The sequence below is a fragment of the Bidens hawaiensis genome, unplaced genomic scaffold (genome assembly GCF_021521415.1).
Source record: "Bidens hawaiensis isolate Kalapana, Puna unplaced genomic scaffold, B.hawaiensis_p1.1 tig00002123_1, whole genome shotgun sequence".
Lineage (NCBI taxonomy): Eukaryota > Viridiplantae > Streptophyta > Magnoliopsida > Asterales > Asteraceae > Bidens > Bidens hawaiensis.
In genome coordinates, this window is record NW_027491112.1 from 708,939 (window position 1) to 729,919 (window position 20,981).

Below are 20,981 nucleotides of genomic sequence, written 5' to 3' on the forward strand. Positions count from 1 at the left end.
AAAGATCTCAACATGAGACAACGTCGATGGGCCGAATTACTTAGTGATTACGATTGCGAAATTCGCTACCACCCCGGTAAAGCAAATGTTGTAGCCGATACCCTTAGTCGTAAAGTTAATGTTAAATCCACTCTGCTTCATAGCATCATCATTCAAACCGATCTCCAAGATCGCATCTATCGAGCCCAATGCACCTCCACTGATGAAGGCAATATGTATTATGAAATGTCATGTGGAGCCGAACTTCAACTTGAAACCAAACCCGATGGCTTGCTTTATTTCCTCAATCGTTTGTGGGTTCCCGATCGTGATGAACTTCGTACTTTCATTCTCGACGAAGCTCATATGTCGCGATATTCCGTACATCCCGGTGCGGATAAAATGTACTTAGATCTTCGATCTATTTATTGGTGGCCGGGTATGAAAAAGGACGTAGCACTTTATGTCTCGAAATGTGTTACTTGCTCAAAGGTTAAAGCCGAACATCAAAAACCTTTTGGTTTACTCGAGCAACCTCCTATCCCCGTTTGGAAATGGGAAGGCATCGCTATGGACTTTATCACCAAATTGCCTCCCACTCAAAAGCAAAATGATAGCATTTGGGTCATTGTTGATTGATTAACCAAATCGGCTCACTTCATCCCGATCCGCGAGAAGTACTCCGTTGAACAACTCGCTCAAATCTATGTTCGTGAGATTGTATGCCGCCATGGTATTCCTTTGACCATCATTTCTGATCGTGACGCTCGTTTCACATCCCGTTTTGGAAATCACTTCAAGAAGCTTTGGGCACTCGCCTCGATCTTAGTACCGCTTACCATCCTCAAACTGATGGCCAATCCGAACGTACAATCCAAACTCTCGAGGATATGCTTCGATCTTCTGTTCTTGATTTTAGTGGAAATTGGGATGCTCATCTCCCACTTATTGAATTCTCATACAATAATAGCTATCATTCTAGCATTGAGATGGCTCCTTTACAAGCTCTTTATGGTCGTAAGTGTCGTTCTCCGATTTGTTGGAACGAGATTGGTGAAGCCCAAATCATCGGTCCCGAGATGGTTCAAGACACTACCGATCGTATCGATCAAATCCGCAAAAATCTCCTTGCTGCTAGAAGTCGCCAAAAGAGTTATGCCGACAAACGGCGAAAACCTCTCGAGTTTAATGTTGGCGACTTTGTCCTTCTCAAAGTATCCCCTTGGAAGGGGGTAGTCCGTTTTGGAAAGAAAGACAAATTAGCACCCCGTTTTGTAGGCCCATTCAAAATCCTCGAAAGGATTGGAAAAGTGGCTTATAAACTCGATTTACCGCAAGAACTTGCCGGTGTTCATCCCACCTTTCATGTCTCAAACCTCAAAAAGTGCTTAGCCGAAGGTAACCTCCATATACCTCTCGACGAAGTACGTATCGATGAAACCTTGCAAATGATCGAAAAACCCGTTGAAATCGTGGACCGCGATGAGAAACGAACCAAATGTAGCCGCATCCGTTTAGTTAACGTCCGTTGGGAATCACGGCGTGGCGCTGAATTTACTTGGGAACGAGAAGACGAGATGAAGGAAAAGTACCCGCACTTATTTATTACGGATTCTTCTTAATTTCGGGACAAAATTTCCTAAAGTGGGGAAGACTGTAACATTCGTCATTTTCGATCTTTTTTGTATTTGTATTTGTATCAAAACCCGACCCGATTTGTAAACCAAATCATTCACTAATATAAATTGTTGGATTTTTATGTTTCATAATCATCTCTTACCTTTTGGATTTGTTACTAGATTGTATTATTTAAACCTTTTTTTATAAAAAAAAACACATGCAAGTATTGATATAAAACAAGGAACACAAGTTTGACTCCTTCCCTATATAAACAACCCCATCATCTTCATTATTCTTTGCTCATTCATCTTCTTTCTCTCCCAAATAAAGTTCATATCTCTAACCTCTAAGGTTCTTAATAATCAAGCAATAACCTTCTTTAATTCTTGTTTGTTACTTATTAATTCATATCTTGTGGCACAACATATATATAATGTAACATCCCGAAATTTCAAAGGTAATATTAATTATATTACTTATTAATAGATGGGAAGTTTACTCGGGTTATCAGGAAATAAATAAAAGAATAGGAGTTGGTATGGGTCGGGCTAGTGTCGGGTAATGGAAGTGGGTTATGGACTTGGGTTAATTGAGATAGGTTAAATGAGAATGGGATTTCAGGGATATAAATACCCCCAAAATCCCAAAATATCTCATTTCTCACCAAACTCCCTAACACACACTCCTTACACCCTCAAAACACACACATTCTAACCGATCTAGATTCGAAGCCGAGACCCGAGATTTGTTGATAGATCTGAGTTGGTAAGGTAAGAACTAATCTAACAAAGCTATTATTACTGAAAATGGTTAGGATTGGATGGGTTAACCGGACCCGAAACCCAACTGCCCAAATCGGACCCCTAAAACGTCGATTTTAGGCCGATTTGATGGTTGGGGTTTGTAGGCACCGATCATACGGTTCCGTGGGTACCAAAATCGAGTTATTTGGCTAAGAAACGAAGGAGTTATGGGCAAACAGATCTGCAGCGCGACAACTTCGCCTGCAAGATTAAGTTCGCCTGATGAACTTCGCCTTCAAGCGTAACTTCGCCTTCAAGCGTAACTTCGCCTAAGGATAACTTCGCCTACGGCCAAGTTCGCCTAAGGATAACTTCGCCTGAAGCCAAGTTCGCCTAAGGATAACTTCGCCTGAAGCCAAGTTCGCCTAAGGTTTAACTTCGCCTGAAGCCAAGTTCGCCTAAGGTTTAACTTCGCCTGAAGCCAAGTTCGCCTAAGGTTTAACTTCGCCTGAAGCCAAGTTCGCCTAAGGTTTAACTTCGCCTGAAGCCAAGTTCGCCCGAGGTTTAACTTCGCCTGAAGCCAAGTTCGCCCGAGGTTTAACTTCGCCTGAAGTGAGGTTCGTTTAGAAAATAAATTAAAAACCTAATGGAAAATGTGTTAAGGCAGTTATCGAAAATAAAATTTTTCCAAGCTGACCTGGCAGCTTAACCCCAGCCAGGGGCTCTGCCCCTTGGACCCCGCTAGGGGCTGCCGCCCCTAGAACCCCGCTACCAGGGGCGCTGCCCCCGGACCCCCGTTCGTTGTGGGTCATATAAAGATAGAAACGCAACATAAGTAGTAGTAGCTAATTGATACGTGTAAATATTATACAGTTAGCCGTGCACAGCTCAAGAGGGGAATAACTATTAACGGAGAGCGTAACAGTATTCAGGTGAGTTTCTAGCCCCATTCCTTGTTATGTTTTCGGGGCTGTGTGCATACTCGATGTGTTGTTAATACATTTATCCTAAGTGATAAGTGTATGTCATATGTGATATGTGTGATAGATATGAATGATTGTTTGTCGGTACGCGAACGATCTTCGGATATTGCGCGTACTGTCAGGTTAAAAATAAAGGTATTAATATTATATATCGAAGATGTATGAATATTTCAAATGAATACTTGTCGGGGCATGAACGATCTTCGGATATTGCACGTATCGACAAGAGGTATGGTTGTTAAATGAATGATGTAAAGAACGCCTAGGGTGTTCTTATGCTATGATGTAATTATTGTATATGTGAAGTAGGTGTATACAGGTACACGAATGGTATGTGAGTTCTACGTTCGACATAGTAAGTTAGGATGGCAAATCCCTCTAGCTTTTGTCGGACATAGACTCGGCTGGTGATGGCGTAGTTAAGGACTGCGGGCCTTATACGTAAAGTAGATGATAGATGTAAACGTAGTTAAGGACTGCGGGCCTTATACGTAAAGTAGATGATAGATGTAAACGTAGATAGGGACGGTGGGCCTTATACGTGTTACAGATAATAGACGACAACGTAGTTAAGGACTGCGGACCTTATACGTATTATAGATAGGCATCAGCATAGGAAAGGACTGTGGACCTTATACGTGCTGTAGTTGTATTGTGGTAGCATAGGGGAGGACTGCGGACCTCGTACGTGCTATGGTTTAGGTTGCAACATAGGGGAGGACTGTGGACCTTGTACGTGTTGTGGATGTAGGATGGTATAGGGAAGGACTGCGGACCTTGCACGTACCATAAAGGGTGAACATAGGTAAGGACTGCGGACCTTTGTACGTGTTCACGACCTTGAGTACAGGTATAGACGGTGAACTATGAACGTACTCTCGGTAGACTGAGGTTAGTGATTGTAGATATGTATGTATGTATGGTAGCAAGTATGTAAGTAAGAAAGAAAGTATGTAAGTAAGAATGAAGATATGAGTACTTATGTGTGTATGAAAGAAAGTTATGAGGTTAAGTACGTATGTATGTAATAAGGTATTGTATGGTATTGTATGATTAACAAGAACTCACTCAGCGTAGCTGACTTTTAGTATGCACGCAGGTGAGCTGATTACAGAGTTAGCATGAGGATGACACACGGCATGGATTGAACGGCTGGCATCTGAAGAAAGAAGTAAAGATGTTTTAAAAATAAAGTCTTGTGTTATGGTATCAAAGAAAAGGTTTAACGTGTTGTAACAAATGATTGATGTTTTATATTCCGCGAAAAGTTTTAATAAACTCTGATTTGAAGAACTGTGTTTATGAGTAAATCCGACGCTAAAGTAGGGCTACCGGGTTCGGGGCCTTACATATAATATGCACCCCTTGTTTCCTTCGGCTTTCATCTTCTTCGGGAGGTGATATGCTACAAGGCAAGGCTACATGGAGAACTCTTTGTAGTTCTTGTTTATACTATTATCCTTTAATGCTTTCCTAGTCTTGTTCTTATTGTAAGTAGTTTAGCTTTTAATTCATGTTTAAAGAGTTTCATGGTATTGGTTATGAAGTCACTAGTCTCGGTTTTATCCCGAGATTAGACCCGAATCAAGACCGAACCAAGACCAAACTCTTGTTTACTAGTCTTGTTTATACTATTTCCCTTTAATACTTTTGTTTATATTGTAAGTAGTTTAGTTTTAATTCATGTTTAAAGAGTTCCATGGTGTTGGGTATGAAGTCACTAGTCTCGGTTTCATCCCGAGATTAGACCCGAATCAAGACCGAACTCTTGTTTACTAGCTTTTGTTTTAAATAGTTTTGTTTACTAGTTTTGTTTAAAATAGTTAAATAAACATGTTTATGAAAGATTTGAACCTTGTAACTTCTAAAACCATTTTGATAGTTCTATGGTATTTGGGTATGTGGCAACCATCCTCGGTATCATTCCGAGTCAAGGACCGAACCAAAACCGAACTAAACCGAGTTCACTTGCCTAAGACACACAAGTGTGTTTTTGGCCATCGAAACTCATCTATTCTTCAAGAATGTATTTTAAACTAATTTTAAGTATTTTATCAACTTACTTGGTGTGTCGGTATCCAACTTGATCTTATAACAAGCTTGTACCGGTGATACCAAATACACACTTAACGGACGTTAAGGTTCTTCATAATAGAACTATATACTTGGTTAAGTCTTTCGATTTTATTGAGTTATCTCAAAACATTTTGGAAAGTTAACTTTGAGTTTAGTTAATTATCTAGACCCAAGTTAACAAATCCGAACACTCGATTAAAACCTTGTTTTGGTGTTCATATACCCAAAGGGTCTTGCATTAGTGCATTATAACCCACATAAGTTACTTAACATAGGTTGAGTAATAATTATGAATGAAATACCAAGATCCGGTTTCGAGTAAACTTACTTTTTAGAACATGTCTTTAATTTCCCAAGTATTTACATTTTTAAACCATAAACTTCATTTATTTACTTTACTTGTCATATTTTATTTTAAACCCTTCCAAGACTACCTACTAACTTAAGACCCGTTTAATCTAGGTCTTGCTCGTTAAACCCGATCTCCGATTATTCACGAATCAATCTTTCAAGTTACTTAGTTAACGTGAGTACATTTCATCCCCCGTTTTCACTTTTATCTTTTGGGGGTAACATGCATACTTATTCAAACAAAAATGATTTATATTATACTCATTTCTCAAACCACAAACTTTAGGGTATATGATGCTAGAATACTTGCTCTATTGTGTGTTATATGTCTCATATGCTTTACGTGCGTGAGTGTTTATTTTTATGTTGTTGTTGAGCCTCATTAAGTATGATCATACGCTCCCCTAACTACTTAGCCTTGTGCTAGTAGAATAGGGCCTCATTATCAAAGTATGTCGGTATTCTTACCGATTAGAAAGGATCCTCATTTACATATGTTTTATATACCATGATTGATGCTTTTATTTATAGTCTCATATACGTTTGTGGATTTCACTCATATTATATATGCTCAAAACTATGAAATTGCTCACCAACATACGTGTTGACAAATGTTATTTTATGCATGTTACAAGTTTGATTATTACTTGAGTTGGAGTTTGAAGACGTCATTCTATTTTGATACCGCTAGGTTATTAGAAGAATGAACAATATCTATTTCTTATGTTTTGATGTTATTTATATGAACAATATGTGTTACTTTGGTGATTGAATGAAATTAATGAGTTGATTAAATATTGTCACTTTAATAGTGTCTTGTGTATTTGTCCAATCACGTTGCACCCCGGCATGTTCCGCAGCCTTTGGTCGGGGTGTGACGGATTGGTATCAGAGCCAAGACTGTAAGATAGGTGGTTATACGTAACGGCCTAGTATAGTTTTGCTTTAGGGTCCTTATACGTGTTGCTTATACGTGTTACCCTACTTGATTGTTCATTACACTTATACATTTAATTGCTTATTTATTTCATTTAATCTTCAAAAATATACACATGCACACACTCTCATAGTATTCCAAGGTATCCTTACCTTAGAACGCAAAAACATTAGTTTTTATATTGTGTTTTATGGATCACAAACTTAATTTCGATCCCGTTATTTAAGATCTCCTTAAAGGTTGCATTTATATCGGGTTTGTAGCCATCATGGAAAGCGAAACACTATGAAACGACCATTTGACAAAAAGATTCCAAGAATCGAAGGTGATATACTTACCTGGGATGGTTGAATTATAGTGTGCGTTTTCTAGGCCTACGAATCGTGTTATACATGTCAATACTTTAAGTTGTCGAATGCAAGAGTTCCGGTTGCCTCCTTATATTTTTTGGTGTTAAAAATACAAGTTGTTTTTAACATCTCGTTGTATCTCCGTTTTTATTATATGTTATTTTCGTTATTTGAGTCACAACAACATAATTAAGACGCGATGGTACGTGCACATGTTCGACTCCACCTATTATTTTATACAACTTTATTTGTCGGGATATCAAACCCTGGTGATTTCATGTACGATTTTCCCGACTATATATATAAATTTCAAAATCTCAAAACCTCCAATTTTTGAATGGCAAAAGTTTGAAACTTATAAATATATATACATTTTTATCTTTTGATGTAAGTATAAAATGGTTTTTACTAACATTCTCATTCTCATAACTCTAAGATTCACAATCATTAAACCCTACATTTACTCTTTTTCCCTCATACTTATATCAATTACCCCAAACTTATACCATTTCTCTTTTATTATTTTAAAATGCCTCCAATCCGTCGCCAACTACGCAAGCCGAGCTCCGGTCGTCGGATGGCCGCCATGGTAGCAAAAGAAATCGCCGCTGTGATTCCCGGACTCATAACTCAAATCCAAGCCACCCAACCCACCGTTGCTCAAACCACACCCAACCCCATACCTTTTGCTTTGAAAAACTTCACTAGTGCCAACCCATCTCAATTCTTTGGTACGAGCTGTTCCACCACTTTGTCACAATGGTTCGAGAAAATGGAAAGTGTGTTTACTCTTTGTGAGTGCCCAAAACTCAAAAAGACCACGTATGCCTCTAGCATGTTTGAGAATACCGCCCGCACTTGGTGGAATAGCGAGATTTTCAACCATGGAGCGGACGTAGCTATGGCTTACTCATGGACCAAGCTCAAAGAAGTCATGATGAAAAAGTTTTGCCAAAAACATGAACTTCAAAAACTCGAATCCTAATTTTGGGAACTCAAGCAAGAGAGTGGTGACAACTCCACCTACTCCAACCGCTTTCACGAGCTTAGTCTCTTGGTTCCTCACTTGGTCACTCCCCTCGAAAGGGCTATTGACAAGTATGTCGGAGGTTTGCCTATGCAAATCCGCGACTCGGTGATGAGTCGCAACCCGCAAACCCTTCATGATGCTATTACCTTCGCCGGTGCTCTTTCTGAAAACCATGTCAAAGACGGTACCCTTTCCATCAAGAAAACGAGTGACAAGAGTAAGCCCGAACCAACCCCTCAAGCTAAAGTCGACCCACAACCTCAAGCCATCAACTACTCCAATTCCACCCACCACACCAAAAAGAAAATCAAACCAAACTACCGAAACTATGCTGTCACCCACCCATCACAACCTCAATCTCAATCCCACGCACTCCAAAACCGAAAACCGTATTCCGGCCCGCACCCATTATGTAACACTTGTCAACGTCATCATCCCTCCTACTCTGCTTGTCGCCACTGCACCAAGTGTAACCGCTATGGTCACACTAACAACGTGTGTCGAGAAGCCTCTCGTGGGCAACCCGCTCCACCAAGGTATGCCCCATCCAACCAAAACCGTCCCGCTCCTTTTGCTCAAAACCCTCCTTCTCAACCTAGAGCTTGTTTCAATTGTGGCAACCCGAATCACTTCCGCAAAGCTTGTCCTCGACTTGCTCTTGTTAACCAAGCCCAAATCACACCCACACCCTACTATCAAACCCAAGCCTACCAAGTTCAAACTTACCAACCCCAAATCCCGCAACTTTTGGCTCCTCCCACTCAACCGATCCAAGCCATGCATGCCCTTCCTCCTCCATCACACCTGCAAGCCATGCAAGCTCTCCCACCTCCTCCGGCTCAACAAGTTAACCACGGCAACCAAGGGCGTGCCTTTATGATGAACGCCAACCAAGCTCAAGTTGCCAACGATGTGGTGAACGGTACGGTTTTAGTAAATGAACCTTAAGTATGATCATACGCTCCCCTAACTACTTAGCCTTGTGCTAGTAGAATAGGGCCTCATTATCAAAGTATGTCGGTATTCTTACCGATTAGAAAGGATCCTCATTTACATATGTTTTATATACCATGATTGATGCTTTTATTTATAGTCTCATATACGTTTGTGGATTTCACTCATATTATATATGCTCAAAACTATGAAATTGCTCACCAACATACGTGTTGACAAATGTTATTTTATGCATGTTACAGGTTTGATTATTACTTGAGTTGGAGTTTGAAGACGTCATTCTATTTTGATACCGCTAGGTTATTAGAAGAATGAACAATATCTATTTCTTATGTTTTGATGTTATTTGTATGAACAATATGTGTTACTTTGGTGATTGAATGAAATTAATGAGTTGATTAAATATTGTCACTTTAATAGTGTCTTGTGTATTTGTCCAATCACGTTGCACCCCGGCATGTTCCGCCGCCTTTGGTCGGGGTGTGACCCTATAACATCGTGTTATCAGGTTCTGGTCGGACTTATTGGACCAATCTAACTAATGGACTGGTAAAGCGTTCCACGAACTGAACGCAGGTTTGCTTATACTTGGTTTGGTTTGAAAGCGAGTCAAATCGAACGAATTAATTTAAAGAAACAAACGATATTTTTATGATTGAACTTGGTTAGGTTTGAAACCAAACGCTTTGGTTCTATACAAAATTTTCATCATCATCATCATCGTACTCAGTATATCCCACCAATAGCAATGCTATGGTAGGGTCTGAGGAGGGTAAGATGTAGACAGCCTTACCTCTATCCCATAGGGATAGAGAGGCTGCTTCCGGTGAGACCCCCGGCTCGATAGTAGTTTTGCATCAAGCCTTGGACATAAGGCACATAGCACTCAATCATCGGGACACCGGCTGATCGGTGCATGTGCCCTTGTCTTTCGGCTATCAACGCCACCACATGATGCCTGATTAACCTTCCGCCACTTTTAACGTTATTTTCACGAGATTAGTAAAATAACGTCAAAATTAGTGCAATTTTACTTTTGCCCACCCTAGGGTTCACACATATATACATTACATGCGCGCACCGCAAGCAGGGCGTTAAGATATTATTAATTCAAGACTTTTTACTCTATAACTGTTTAAACTTTCATTTTTAAAATGTCTAAAACTCAAAGTTAACAGAAAACATATATAAAACAAGTGAGTTTAAATTCGAACTTTAAAGTCAACACAAAGAGAAAAATTTTAAAAACTTAAAAAAATAGTATACTTTTATATATATATATATATATACATAAATTTTATATATAAAACTAATTCAAGCAAAATAAACCGAACCAAACCGAGTGAGGTTTTGTTCATGTTTGGCTTGTTTTTAAACCGAACCAAGCCTAACAACTCATTTCAAACCAAGCCGAAATAAAATGTACATTTTTAGCAATTACCGACCAAGCGACAAACAAATGTCGAATAACGAGTAGCTTAGATAGCCCTTACATATTAATATACACATGACATCAATAATGTGTGAATCCTGGATAGCCCATTTCATTTCAAAACATCATCCATCTTGATAATATAGTATTTTGATATTGGATACAACACAATAAAAATGGCTACTTCCATTTCTGCATCACTCTCCACAACTCCCATACCATCATCACCGTCTTCTCGCATCCAACACACACTCACTCAAAGAACCCACATCCCATCTCACATTTACAAACACCCAGCAGCACTCCTCTTAGAACTCTGCACTTCAATCCAAGAGCTTCACCAAATCATCCCACAAATCATCAAAAACGGCCTTTACCAAGAACACCTCTTTCAAACCAAGCTCGTAAGCTTGTTCTGCAAGTACAACAGCTTAACCGAAGCCGCCCGTGTATTCGAACCAATCGAACATAAAAACGATGCTCTTTATCACACAATGCTTAAAGGGTATGCTCAGAATTCTTATATTTTTGATGGGTTTTCGTTCTTTTGTCGAATGATGGACGACGGTGTGCAGCCGGTGGTGTATAACTTTACTAATCTTTTGAAGGCTTGTGGTGAGAATTCGCTTGTTAGCAAAGGGAAAAAGGTGCACGCGATGATGATTGTTCATGGGCATCAAGGGGATGTTTATGCTATGACATGTGTGGTTAATATGTATGCGAAATGTCGGTTAATTGATGATGCATATAAGGTGTTTGTTAAATTGCCTGAGAGAGATGTGGTGTCGTGGAACACGATTATTGCGGGTTATGCTCAGAATGGCTTTGCGGGGAGATCGTTGGAGTTAGTTTCACAGATGCTAAGTGAAGGACTAAGACCGGATCCCGTCACGGTTATATCCGTTTTGCCGGCTATTGGTAATCTTGGTTATTTGAGAGTTGGGAAATCGGTTCATGGATATGTTTTGAAGTCAGGGTATGACCGACACGCAAATGTTGCCACTGCGTTAGTTGACATGTATACGAAATGCGGGTGTTTAAGCATGGGGCGTGTGATATTTGACAAGATGCGTGGTAAAAACGTGGTCTCGTGGAATATTATGATCGGTGGCTATGCAGAAAATGGTGATTATGCTGAAGCTATATCTCTTTTTGAGAAAATGTTGGATGATGGAGTTAAACCAACCGGTGTGACTATTATGGCAGCTTTACAGGCATGTGCTGATTCAGGTGATCTCGCTCGCGGGCAGTTCATTCATTCATTAGTCGGTGAATTAGGTCTAAACCGTGATGTTTCGGTCATGAACTCTTTAATCTCCATGTACTGCAAGTGTAAACGTGTTGATATTGCTTCTGAAATATTTAAAAACATGAAAGGAAAAACTGTTGTATCCTGGAACGCGATGATACTTGGATACGCGCAAAATGGTCAAATAGTCAACGCTTTGAATCATTTCCGTCTCATGAAAGTCAAAAACATCCAGCCTGATTCATTCACCATGGTAAGTATCATCGCAGCAGTCACGGAATTTTCAGTATTACGCCAAGCAAAGTGGGTCCACGGGGTCGTCACAAGAACTTGTTTGGATAAAAATGTATTTGTGAAAACCGCGCTTGTAGACATGTACGCTAAATGTGGAGCGATTACTACCGCTCGAAAGCTATTTGATTTAATGGATGACCGACACGTAACAACATGGAATGCTATGATTGATGGGTACGGGACCCACGGGTATGGAACAGAAGCTATAAAACTGTTTAAACAAATGGAAGCCGGAGACATAAAACCAAACATGATAACATTTTTATGCATCGTCTCAGCCTGTAGCCACTCGGGTTTTGTGGAAGAGGGGTTTGAGTATTTTTCAAAAATGAAAAACGAGTATGAGATCGAGCCGACAATGGATCACTATGGAGCCATGGTGGACTTGTTAGGTAGGTCAGGTAAGCTAACCAGGGCTTGGGATTTCATTCAGGACATGCCCGTTGAACCGGGGGTCAATGTTTATGGTGCAATGTTGGGTGCTTGCAAGATTCATAAAAATGTTGAACTTGCAGAAATGGCTGCAGGTAGATTGTTTGAGTTGAACCCGAATGACGGTGGGTATTATGTACTTTTAGCTAATATATACGCGACGGCTTCGATGTGGGATAAAGTGAGTGAAATCAGGGGTAAAATGGAAGAAAGAGGGATAAAGAAAACACCTGGTTATAGTTCAGTTGAGTTAGAAAATAAAGTTCATACCTTTTATTCTGGAAGCTCATGGCATTATGATTCTAGCAAGATTTATGATTTTCTTGAAAAATTGGTTGATAAGATTAAAGGTGTCGGTTACGTGCCTGCTAGTGATTTGATGCATGATGCAGAAGATGATCTGCAAGAACAAATGGTGAGTACTCATAGTGAGAAACTTGCTATTGCTTTTGGGCTTTTGAATACGCGTCCAGGAACAACTATACATATTAGAAAGAACCTTCGTGTGTGTGGCGATTGTCATGCTGCGACTAAGTTTATATCGCTTGTTGAGAACAGGGAGATTATTGTAAGAGACTTGCATCGGTTTCATCATTTCAAGAATGGGGTTTGTTCTTGTGGAGATTATTGGTAACGTCTCTTTGAGGCGTAATGACATTCAACTGCTCCATAGCGGATTTATGCTTCAACAATCCCAATGGAATTCTCGAAATTTATGTTTATAGTCATGACATACACGAATCCAAAGTTGTGTATCTACTTTTGCCCGTGTAACAACAATTAATGCATACGTAAATATGTGTTATATGTGACTATTGACCTCCGCTCCTGTATCTGTATCATCCGAAATCCATGTCCTTTTATGGAGGAATCATGGTAATATACAACACAAATCCATGTAATACCATAGTCAGTGGCGGATCTAGAAAATAAAATCAGGGGTAACCTAATTTTTTTTACCGTACATCCATACAAGGTCATCTATGAGAATTCAAAAAACCCTCAAGGTCCTATACGAGTGTAACAGTGAGCCCCTATTTTTTTATTTTTCAAATTTTAAATTGGGTTTAACGTCTAACGTATCTAGTTATTTATAACATCATGTTTGACCCAACTCATTTTGAATAAAATTTACATTGAAACATACACATGATTGTTGTGAATAAATTTATATCGATACGTATATATAAATAAGCACGTCGTAACAGAAGATGATTGGTCCGGGTTACCCAATATTGTCTGCCATCGTGGGCCTTTTGCTAGTGTATTACCTCGGGTAACCGGTCTTTATTCATTACCTCGGACAACTTGTCTTTATTCATTAGTCGTTATAAAAATAAAGCAAATAAGATCAACTAAATTAAATATATCAAGTTTCCAACAAATGTATAAATACATAACTAATAACTAACAAATAAAAATCCAATTTTATTACTTTTTTTATGGAAAATAAGAAATCCAAATTCAATATCGATAATTGAAAAACAATTGAACTCTCAGGTTCACGGTTATTATTTTAAAATATATATTATATTATTAATAATTTAATAATAACTCAAATGCAATGACATGAGTTTTCCGTTCCCACTATTTTTACCTCGATATTTGTAAACCAAAACCCATCTTCAACCTTTATCATCCTCTTTCACTTTTCTGCAAGTCTACATAGATGAAACTTTTTACAATTTCTCTTTTATATAATGTTTGCTTAGGGTAACCTAATCTTCCCGCAAGGGTCCTGATATAGCAAACTATTAAAAACAAATAAAATTTTGCTAGGGAAAGTTGAGGGGTGTATATCCGCCCCTGACCATAGTTAAAATATACTTGGGCTTTTGTAAGCTTGTTGCTCTTTTTGTCCTACCTATTTTCTCGTATAGTTTCTATTTCATAACATATTATTGTTCTAACTTAACTCAACTATTAACACATTTCGAGAAACAACGTAACTTCCAAGACATAAATAAAAGCAATACTTGATGAATATAAAACGACTTGCTAACATTTGATCAGTCATAAATAAAAATTAATTATATAAACATAGAACGAATTATCCTATATATAATAGGAAACCAAAGATGCTACGGTAACAATTTCCTTTATGCATATATAGCCCAGTAGAATGTAGCATATTAGGTCTTTACAATTTGTTTTTTTTTCCGGTGTACGTCAGTTATTATTATAGTCTTATTTTGGGCTTCTACCACGTATAATATAGCTTTAAGTTTCACATTTGGAATCCGAATATACCTTTATGTTTCGATTTCGCAAAGATTCCAACGAACAAACAAAGAAGAAAGGTTCTAATTCTTGACAATATTTTTCATTTGATTATAGTTGACTTATAGCTTAACATCCTAATTAGCTCAAAGCACATCTATAAACAAACAACATATTCAATCTATTACGGTGTAATAACCTTACAACCACAGCACAACGTGTGGTGAAAACATCTAGTTCAAAATAAAATGTAACAATACCTTTTTTTTATTTACAATAAAGTATACCCTTAAATAATTATATACAGGATTTAAAGTATCAACCAGATTACTAAATAATCTTTTCAAAAAATATATTTTGAACTTTAATCCAATCACATGATTCGGTTTCTAGTCATACCGATAGCCTACATTTTCAAATAAAAGCAGCTCAAATACACATAAAATAACTTATTACAAACAATACTTTCCATAACCAACAAAAAATATATTCCTAGACTATTTTTCCACGACAAACTAAACTATTAAATACTTCTATAAATCATCATATACATTCTACTTTGAAACACCAAATCCCATGAAAACAATCCATTAAGAGCATAAAAACCTGTTAGACTTAGGGGTGTGGGGCTTCAACGGGGGCGCTAGAGCCCCTCCGCTCGCGCCCCCAGACGCTAACACCACGCCACCAGGGGCGCGAACGGGGCGCTAGCGGGAAAAAAAAGAGAGGCGTGAGCTGGTTAGCGGGAGAAGAGAGAGAGGAGCACACCTTTTGAGTTATTTTGGACCGTTGGGAGCCGAAAAAAACAAAAAAAATTATATTTTCTATATAATTATACTCCATTTCACCCACTTTTATACCAAAACTTCAAACCTTCACCCAAAATCAATTCATCTTCTCAACTTTTTTTAAAAAAAATGTCTGGAAATTGGTACCCAAACCTTGATTCAGATTATCTTGACAACGATTTATGGTCGTCACCGCACCAACCGATGTTTTATTCGGAGACGCAAGAATCATCCGGCTTTCAACCATCCAACACACAACCGTCTCCTAACTTTGTTGTTCCGGAGACACAAGAATCACAAGGTGAAGCTACGGGACCAAAAAGACACGTCCACCGGAAAAAACCAGTTGCAACGGACGGGTCGGGACCGGCTTCGACTCCGAGGACGAAACGGAAAGCCACTCCGTGGTCATCGGATGAGAAGGAAGCCTTGTGTCGGGCTTGGATAGTCATTTCTGAGGATCGGCGTTGCGGTAATTGTTTTAACGTTTTTAAAAAAGATTTTTAATAAAAAAGTTAAATGGAAATCTAATTTATTTATTCATTTTGCAGCCGACTACCAAAAGAGAAAGATTTTTTGGACAAAGGTTAGGGAGACGTTCTACATGCTCGTTGGGAGTACATAGTGGAACGCCGATATGATTTCGGGTCGGTGGTCCGAAATCAGAAAATTTGTTGGTATGTTTACTAATCTTTTCAACAGGAACAGCGGTCGTATGAGACCAAGTGGCAGTGATGATTTGGCGGTTTACAATTTCACGGTCGAAGAGTGGAAGCAGGAGTGTTTGCGGAGGTATGAGATGGTGAAGACGTGGGACGATTTAAAGTTGTGGGACAGGTTGAAAAAGTGTTCCAAGTGGGTTGAGCTGGTGGCGCCGGACTTTGATGCGGAAGTAGGGCCGAAACGGACTAAAACTAGTTCGTCTGGAGCGTATAGCACTTCAACCGGGTCGGATTGCCGCGTTGGATTCGACCTAAACATTGCGAAGGAGGAAACGTCTTCACCACCGAGGAGGCGGCCATTGGGAAGGGACGCCAAGGGGAAAAAACCGGCTGAGGGGGAAGCCGTAAACATCGCCAATCTTGTTGAATCCCTCAATAAATTCAACAAAAACATGGCGGTGGTCTCTTATGACAAAAAGGAAAAAACTCGAATGAGAGATTTGGACTTTCTTACTAGAGACTTCAGTAACCTAAATCCGGTCGATCAAATGCTAATGGAAAAGCAAAAGAAACGTATCCGAAAGAGGTTGATCGAAGAAGACCAAGCCGAAGAATAAGACCAAGCCGAAGAATAATAAGAAGTTCAAAATACTTTTTTTTATTTACAATAAAGTATACCCTTAAATAATTATATACAGGATTTAAAGTATCAACCAGATTACTAAATAATCTTTTCAAAAAATATATTTTGAACTTTAATCCAATCACATGATTCGGTTTCTAGTCATACCGATAGCCTACATTTTCAAATAAAAGCAGCTCAAATACACATAAAATAACTTATTACAAACAATACTTTCCATAACCAACAAAAAATATATTCCTAGACTATTTTTCCACGACAAACTAAACTATTAAATACTTCTATAAATCATCATATACATTCTACTTTGAAACACCAAATCCCATGAAAACAATCCATTAAGAGCATAAAAACCTGTTAGACTTAGGGGTGTGGGGCTTCAACGGGGGCGCTAGAGCCCCTCCGCTCGAGCATAAAAACCTGTTAAACATATACATACACAATCGTGAAACGAGTTGATTCACTGAGCGCTCACTTTTGGTTCCTTCTTCAAGGCAAAATTACCATTATTATCTACTTCTCCATAAGAAGCAAGATCAGGGGTCATAATAATGCTGCATTTGCTTGGTACATCACACCCCATTTCAACACCAAAGTAAGTCAAATGATCTGAAATACTGTTTCCCGACACCGATCTGAAAATATTCAACGAGCAGTTGAAATTTCATCGTTACATATATCTAAAATTAAGTTGTTTGACCTACCTGCTACATTCAGGATCTTCACCAGAACCATCACAGATAATCTCAACGGGATACGTAAGAAACCCTAATCCAATGTTATAAACCCATACCTGCAAATGAAAAGTAAATAATATATTTGAAATGCATGTATAGAAAATGCTAAAAGTCAAGAATGTTGTCAAACACGATTACTTCTCTTGGAAAGTGATGATATGTCTTATGTGGGAAATACTGATAATAAGGAGGCAAATGCGGGACCAGATCGTGCGCATGTGTCACTCTAAACGTATTTGGTACAAGTTTACTATAATATGATGCAAAAGCAGCATTCCCGATTCTAGGCTGTCCAAAGGTTGTAACTTGAACGTTATTTGATCCATACATAAGCTGTGGAAACGTAAACAATCCGTTAATATAGATTCAAAAGATACATAATAAATTAAGGGGCGGAATAATAATGATAGTTACCGCAAGATCCAATCCACAAAAAGCCGCCATTGCCCCACCCATCGAATGTCCGGTCACCATAATTTTAAGGTTTCCATATGCGTCTTTTGCTCTTTTAACACCATCAAGAATTCCCGAACGCATGACTGTATTACTGTAAGCACTAAAAAACCCATGATGCACCTGAAACAATGAAACCAAAGATGAAATTATAATAATATCACATGTGCAAACACAATAAGCAAAATCGTTGCAACAAGCACCTTGCCGTCTGTGCAACCAGGATAGTCAAAGTCAAGCTGCTTCCAGAACAGATCCGCAATCCAGTTCATTATACTATGATGATCATAAATAAGTTACTCAAACATGAACCAAAATATAAGTGAGCAACAGTTAATCATTATCAATATTCCAAATCAATACCTGGTTTCTTGAGTGCCTCTGAATGCAATAACAATAGCATCAAGATCATCTGCAACCCCAACAAATGCCTGCAATATAGTATACAATCAATATAAATTATAAAGTTATCAAGTTAATGCCACTAAAACAGTACAAACCAGATGTACCTGCAAGCAGTTCTGAACATCAACAATGAGCTCTATAACTTCAAATCCCTGATTCAAGATAATAACACCAAACATGAGCATTATTTTTAAAACTGTTTTGTACTTATAATTTCATTTTATTTTCTTAAAAAACGAACACATTGTGCAACTATCACAATAAGTTCAACGTGCTTTTACCATTAATTTCAAACGGTTACAATAAAGTGACAACTAAACGGGCAACCCCCTTTTGAATAGCAAAACCGATCCTACTAAACACGAAGTTTTGGGACTTATGGACCGAAAGATTGTATGCACGATAAATTATACACCAACAAATACCTTGGTTAGACCATCGCATCTTGAACAGGTCCATGTAAAAAGATCCGCTAAATCCGAAATGTAAACCTGCAATATCCCACAGTAATATCTTATCAACTTATTATATAATTAACTATGCAGTTAATGCGAAAAAATATCGGATATCGGTCAAAGTCCGATATTTGAGATATCGGTTATCACGGTGAGATATCGGTAATAGTAAAATTTAACAGTAACAATCCAGTATATTCTCCCGTCATTAACAAATTAACCTTTTGCAACTTACAAAACACTAACAAACAATTGTAGCAAGTAGGAACTGATAAGACTTAAAACATTAACATTAAACACTAAAAAGTGACAAAATTAAGACTTAAAAAACTGATCTCGGGAAAATTGTTGATATATCAGTCAAATATCGCTGAGAGCGATATTTTACCAAGGGACTGATAACCGATATATATATATATATATATATATATATAATATATAAACGAAGATATAAAAATTCTACGTGTCGCGATGTGGTCGCTCCCCCTTTTTTTGGAGTCACCAGATTTGCTTGATTTTTAAATGGAGGCTTCTCATGCATTTGACCGAATTCATGGGTATGGGTTTTACCAAACCCAGATATTCCTTAAACGGGTTATAACATCTCACTAAATAAAAAATTATTCTCACCAAATTATTGATGTAAAAATCCTAAAAAATAGGATATATTAAAAATTAATATCTTATTTATTTTAAAAAAGATATATATATTATTTAAATTAAAAAACCAATTTGATAGTAAAAAAAATAAACGAGTCTTGTGTCTCATAACACCATAAGTTTATTATTAACTTTCATAAATATTATTTATAATTAAAAAACTAATTTTATAGTAAAAAAAATAAACGGGTCTTGGGTCTCATCAAAACCATATAGCTTTTAAACCGGGTTATAACATCTCGTTTATTTGTGAAACAATTTATCATCAAACCATAAGTATATTATTAACTTTCATACAATAAAAAAAATATAAATTCAAAAAATAAATAAATATTCGAACAAACAATATAAAACAACCTTACGGGGGTAAAAACTAGTGTATATATATATATATATCGATTGCAATTAATATAATAAACAGAGCTTACTGCAGAAGCATATTCCACCATAATTGTAGTGAGTGTATGATTGTACACAGGTGAGTCAACCTTATGCTTGATTTTAATCCCTGTGTCCATAAAAAGATTGAATTTTATATAAAGTAATAAACTTTAGGGCAAAATTAAGTCTTTAGAATTGTTGTTGTTACCTCTAGCAGTTGAACCAACAACAAATAGAGAAGTTGTAATTAGCAATACTATCCACCATCTTTGCTCCATGGATAATAATAATAAAGAAAATGATGGAGTCTGAACTATTAATTAAGCTAATTTGATTGCGGTTTTTGTATACGCAATTGTACTGAAATATTCAGGTTATGTGGAACATGAATTTTGGAAGTTATTGAGTCGTGTGCTTGCAGTACATGACTCTAAACCAATTCTATTTGCACCACCATTATCTATTATTATTATTATTATTATTATTTTAAAATTCTAAAAAATTCATCTTTCACCGCTCTCTGCTTCACGGCTTCACCTATTTTTACATCAAGGGTGTGGGGGTGGGGGTGGGGGGGGGGGGTTGTTGGCAAAGCCAAGCCAATCGAGTTGCTCTTTTGTCTTGGTACTGGCCACCAGTGGGAGATGTTCCTGTCGGTACTGAAGGGTATCGAACCTGTCTTTGTCCACCAAAAGTTGATTAAAAGGATTTTAAAACATATATTTTTTATCTTAGATGCTTGTTATTGGCTCGTTGTAAACAGTGTTCAACTAGGCTTGCTTGGTTCATAACCTGTAAGCTTTTCTAGCTCAAGTTTCACATTGCCTTATCTCTCGGTTTGACTCGTAAATGTTTTTTGTTTTAATGTAATGTGACAACTTTATTTATTCGTCTAAAACGAAAAGAACTAAGTGATAACTATATGAAATAATAAAATACAAATAATGAATTACAAGTGATAACTATAAATAAATAATGAAGAAATATACTAAACTAATACATTGTATTTTTTTTAGTTATATGAAGTTATGTATTCTTTTGTTCCATTTCTCATTTTTTATTTAATATATATAAACCAAAATGATAGAAAAAATCAAATATTTATGTATACCAATTAACCCGTCTGTTAAACCAAATTTTTCGAACT

General features: G+C 37.6%; 2 protein-coding genes across 2 annotated transcripts; one reads left to right on the forward strand and one right to left on the reverse strand.

Annotated features, from left to right (window-relative positions):
• Positions 1-10,630: 10,630 nt before the first annotated feature.
• LOC143606750 (pentatricopeptide repeat-containing protein At1g11290, chloroplastic-like) lies at positions 10,631-13,247 on the forward strand. The gene has a single exon (XM_077082417.1). The coding sequence runs from the start codon at positions 10,632-10,634 to the stop codon at positions 13,062-13,064; it is 2,433 nt and encodes an 810-aa protein (XP_076938532.1). The 5' UTR covers position 10,631; the 3' UTR covers positions 13,065-13,247.
• A 3,925-nt stretch (positions 13,248-17,172) lies between these two features.
• LOC143605226 (putative feruloyl esterase A) lies at positions 17,173-20,236 on the reverse strand. Its single transcript, XM_077081430.1, has 10 exons — positions 20,043-20,236; positions 19,882-19,961; positions 18,764-18,829; positions 18,443-18,490; positions 18,297-18,364; positions 18,137-18,209; positions 17,895-18,056; positions 17,619-17,813; positions 17,448-17,536; positions 17,173-17,378 (listed from the first exon to the last, which is right to left on the reverse strand). The coding sequence occupies exons 1-10, from the start codon at positions 20,110-20,112 to the stop codon at positions 17,204-17,206; spliced, it is 1,026 nt and encodes a 341-aa protein (XP_076937545.1). The 5' UTR covers positions 20,113-20,236; the 3' UTR covers positions 17,173-17,203.
• Between the last annotated feature and the right edge of the window lie 745 nt (positions 20,237-20,981).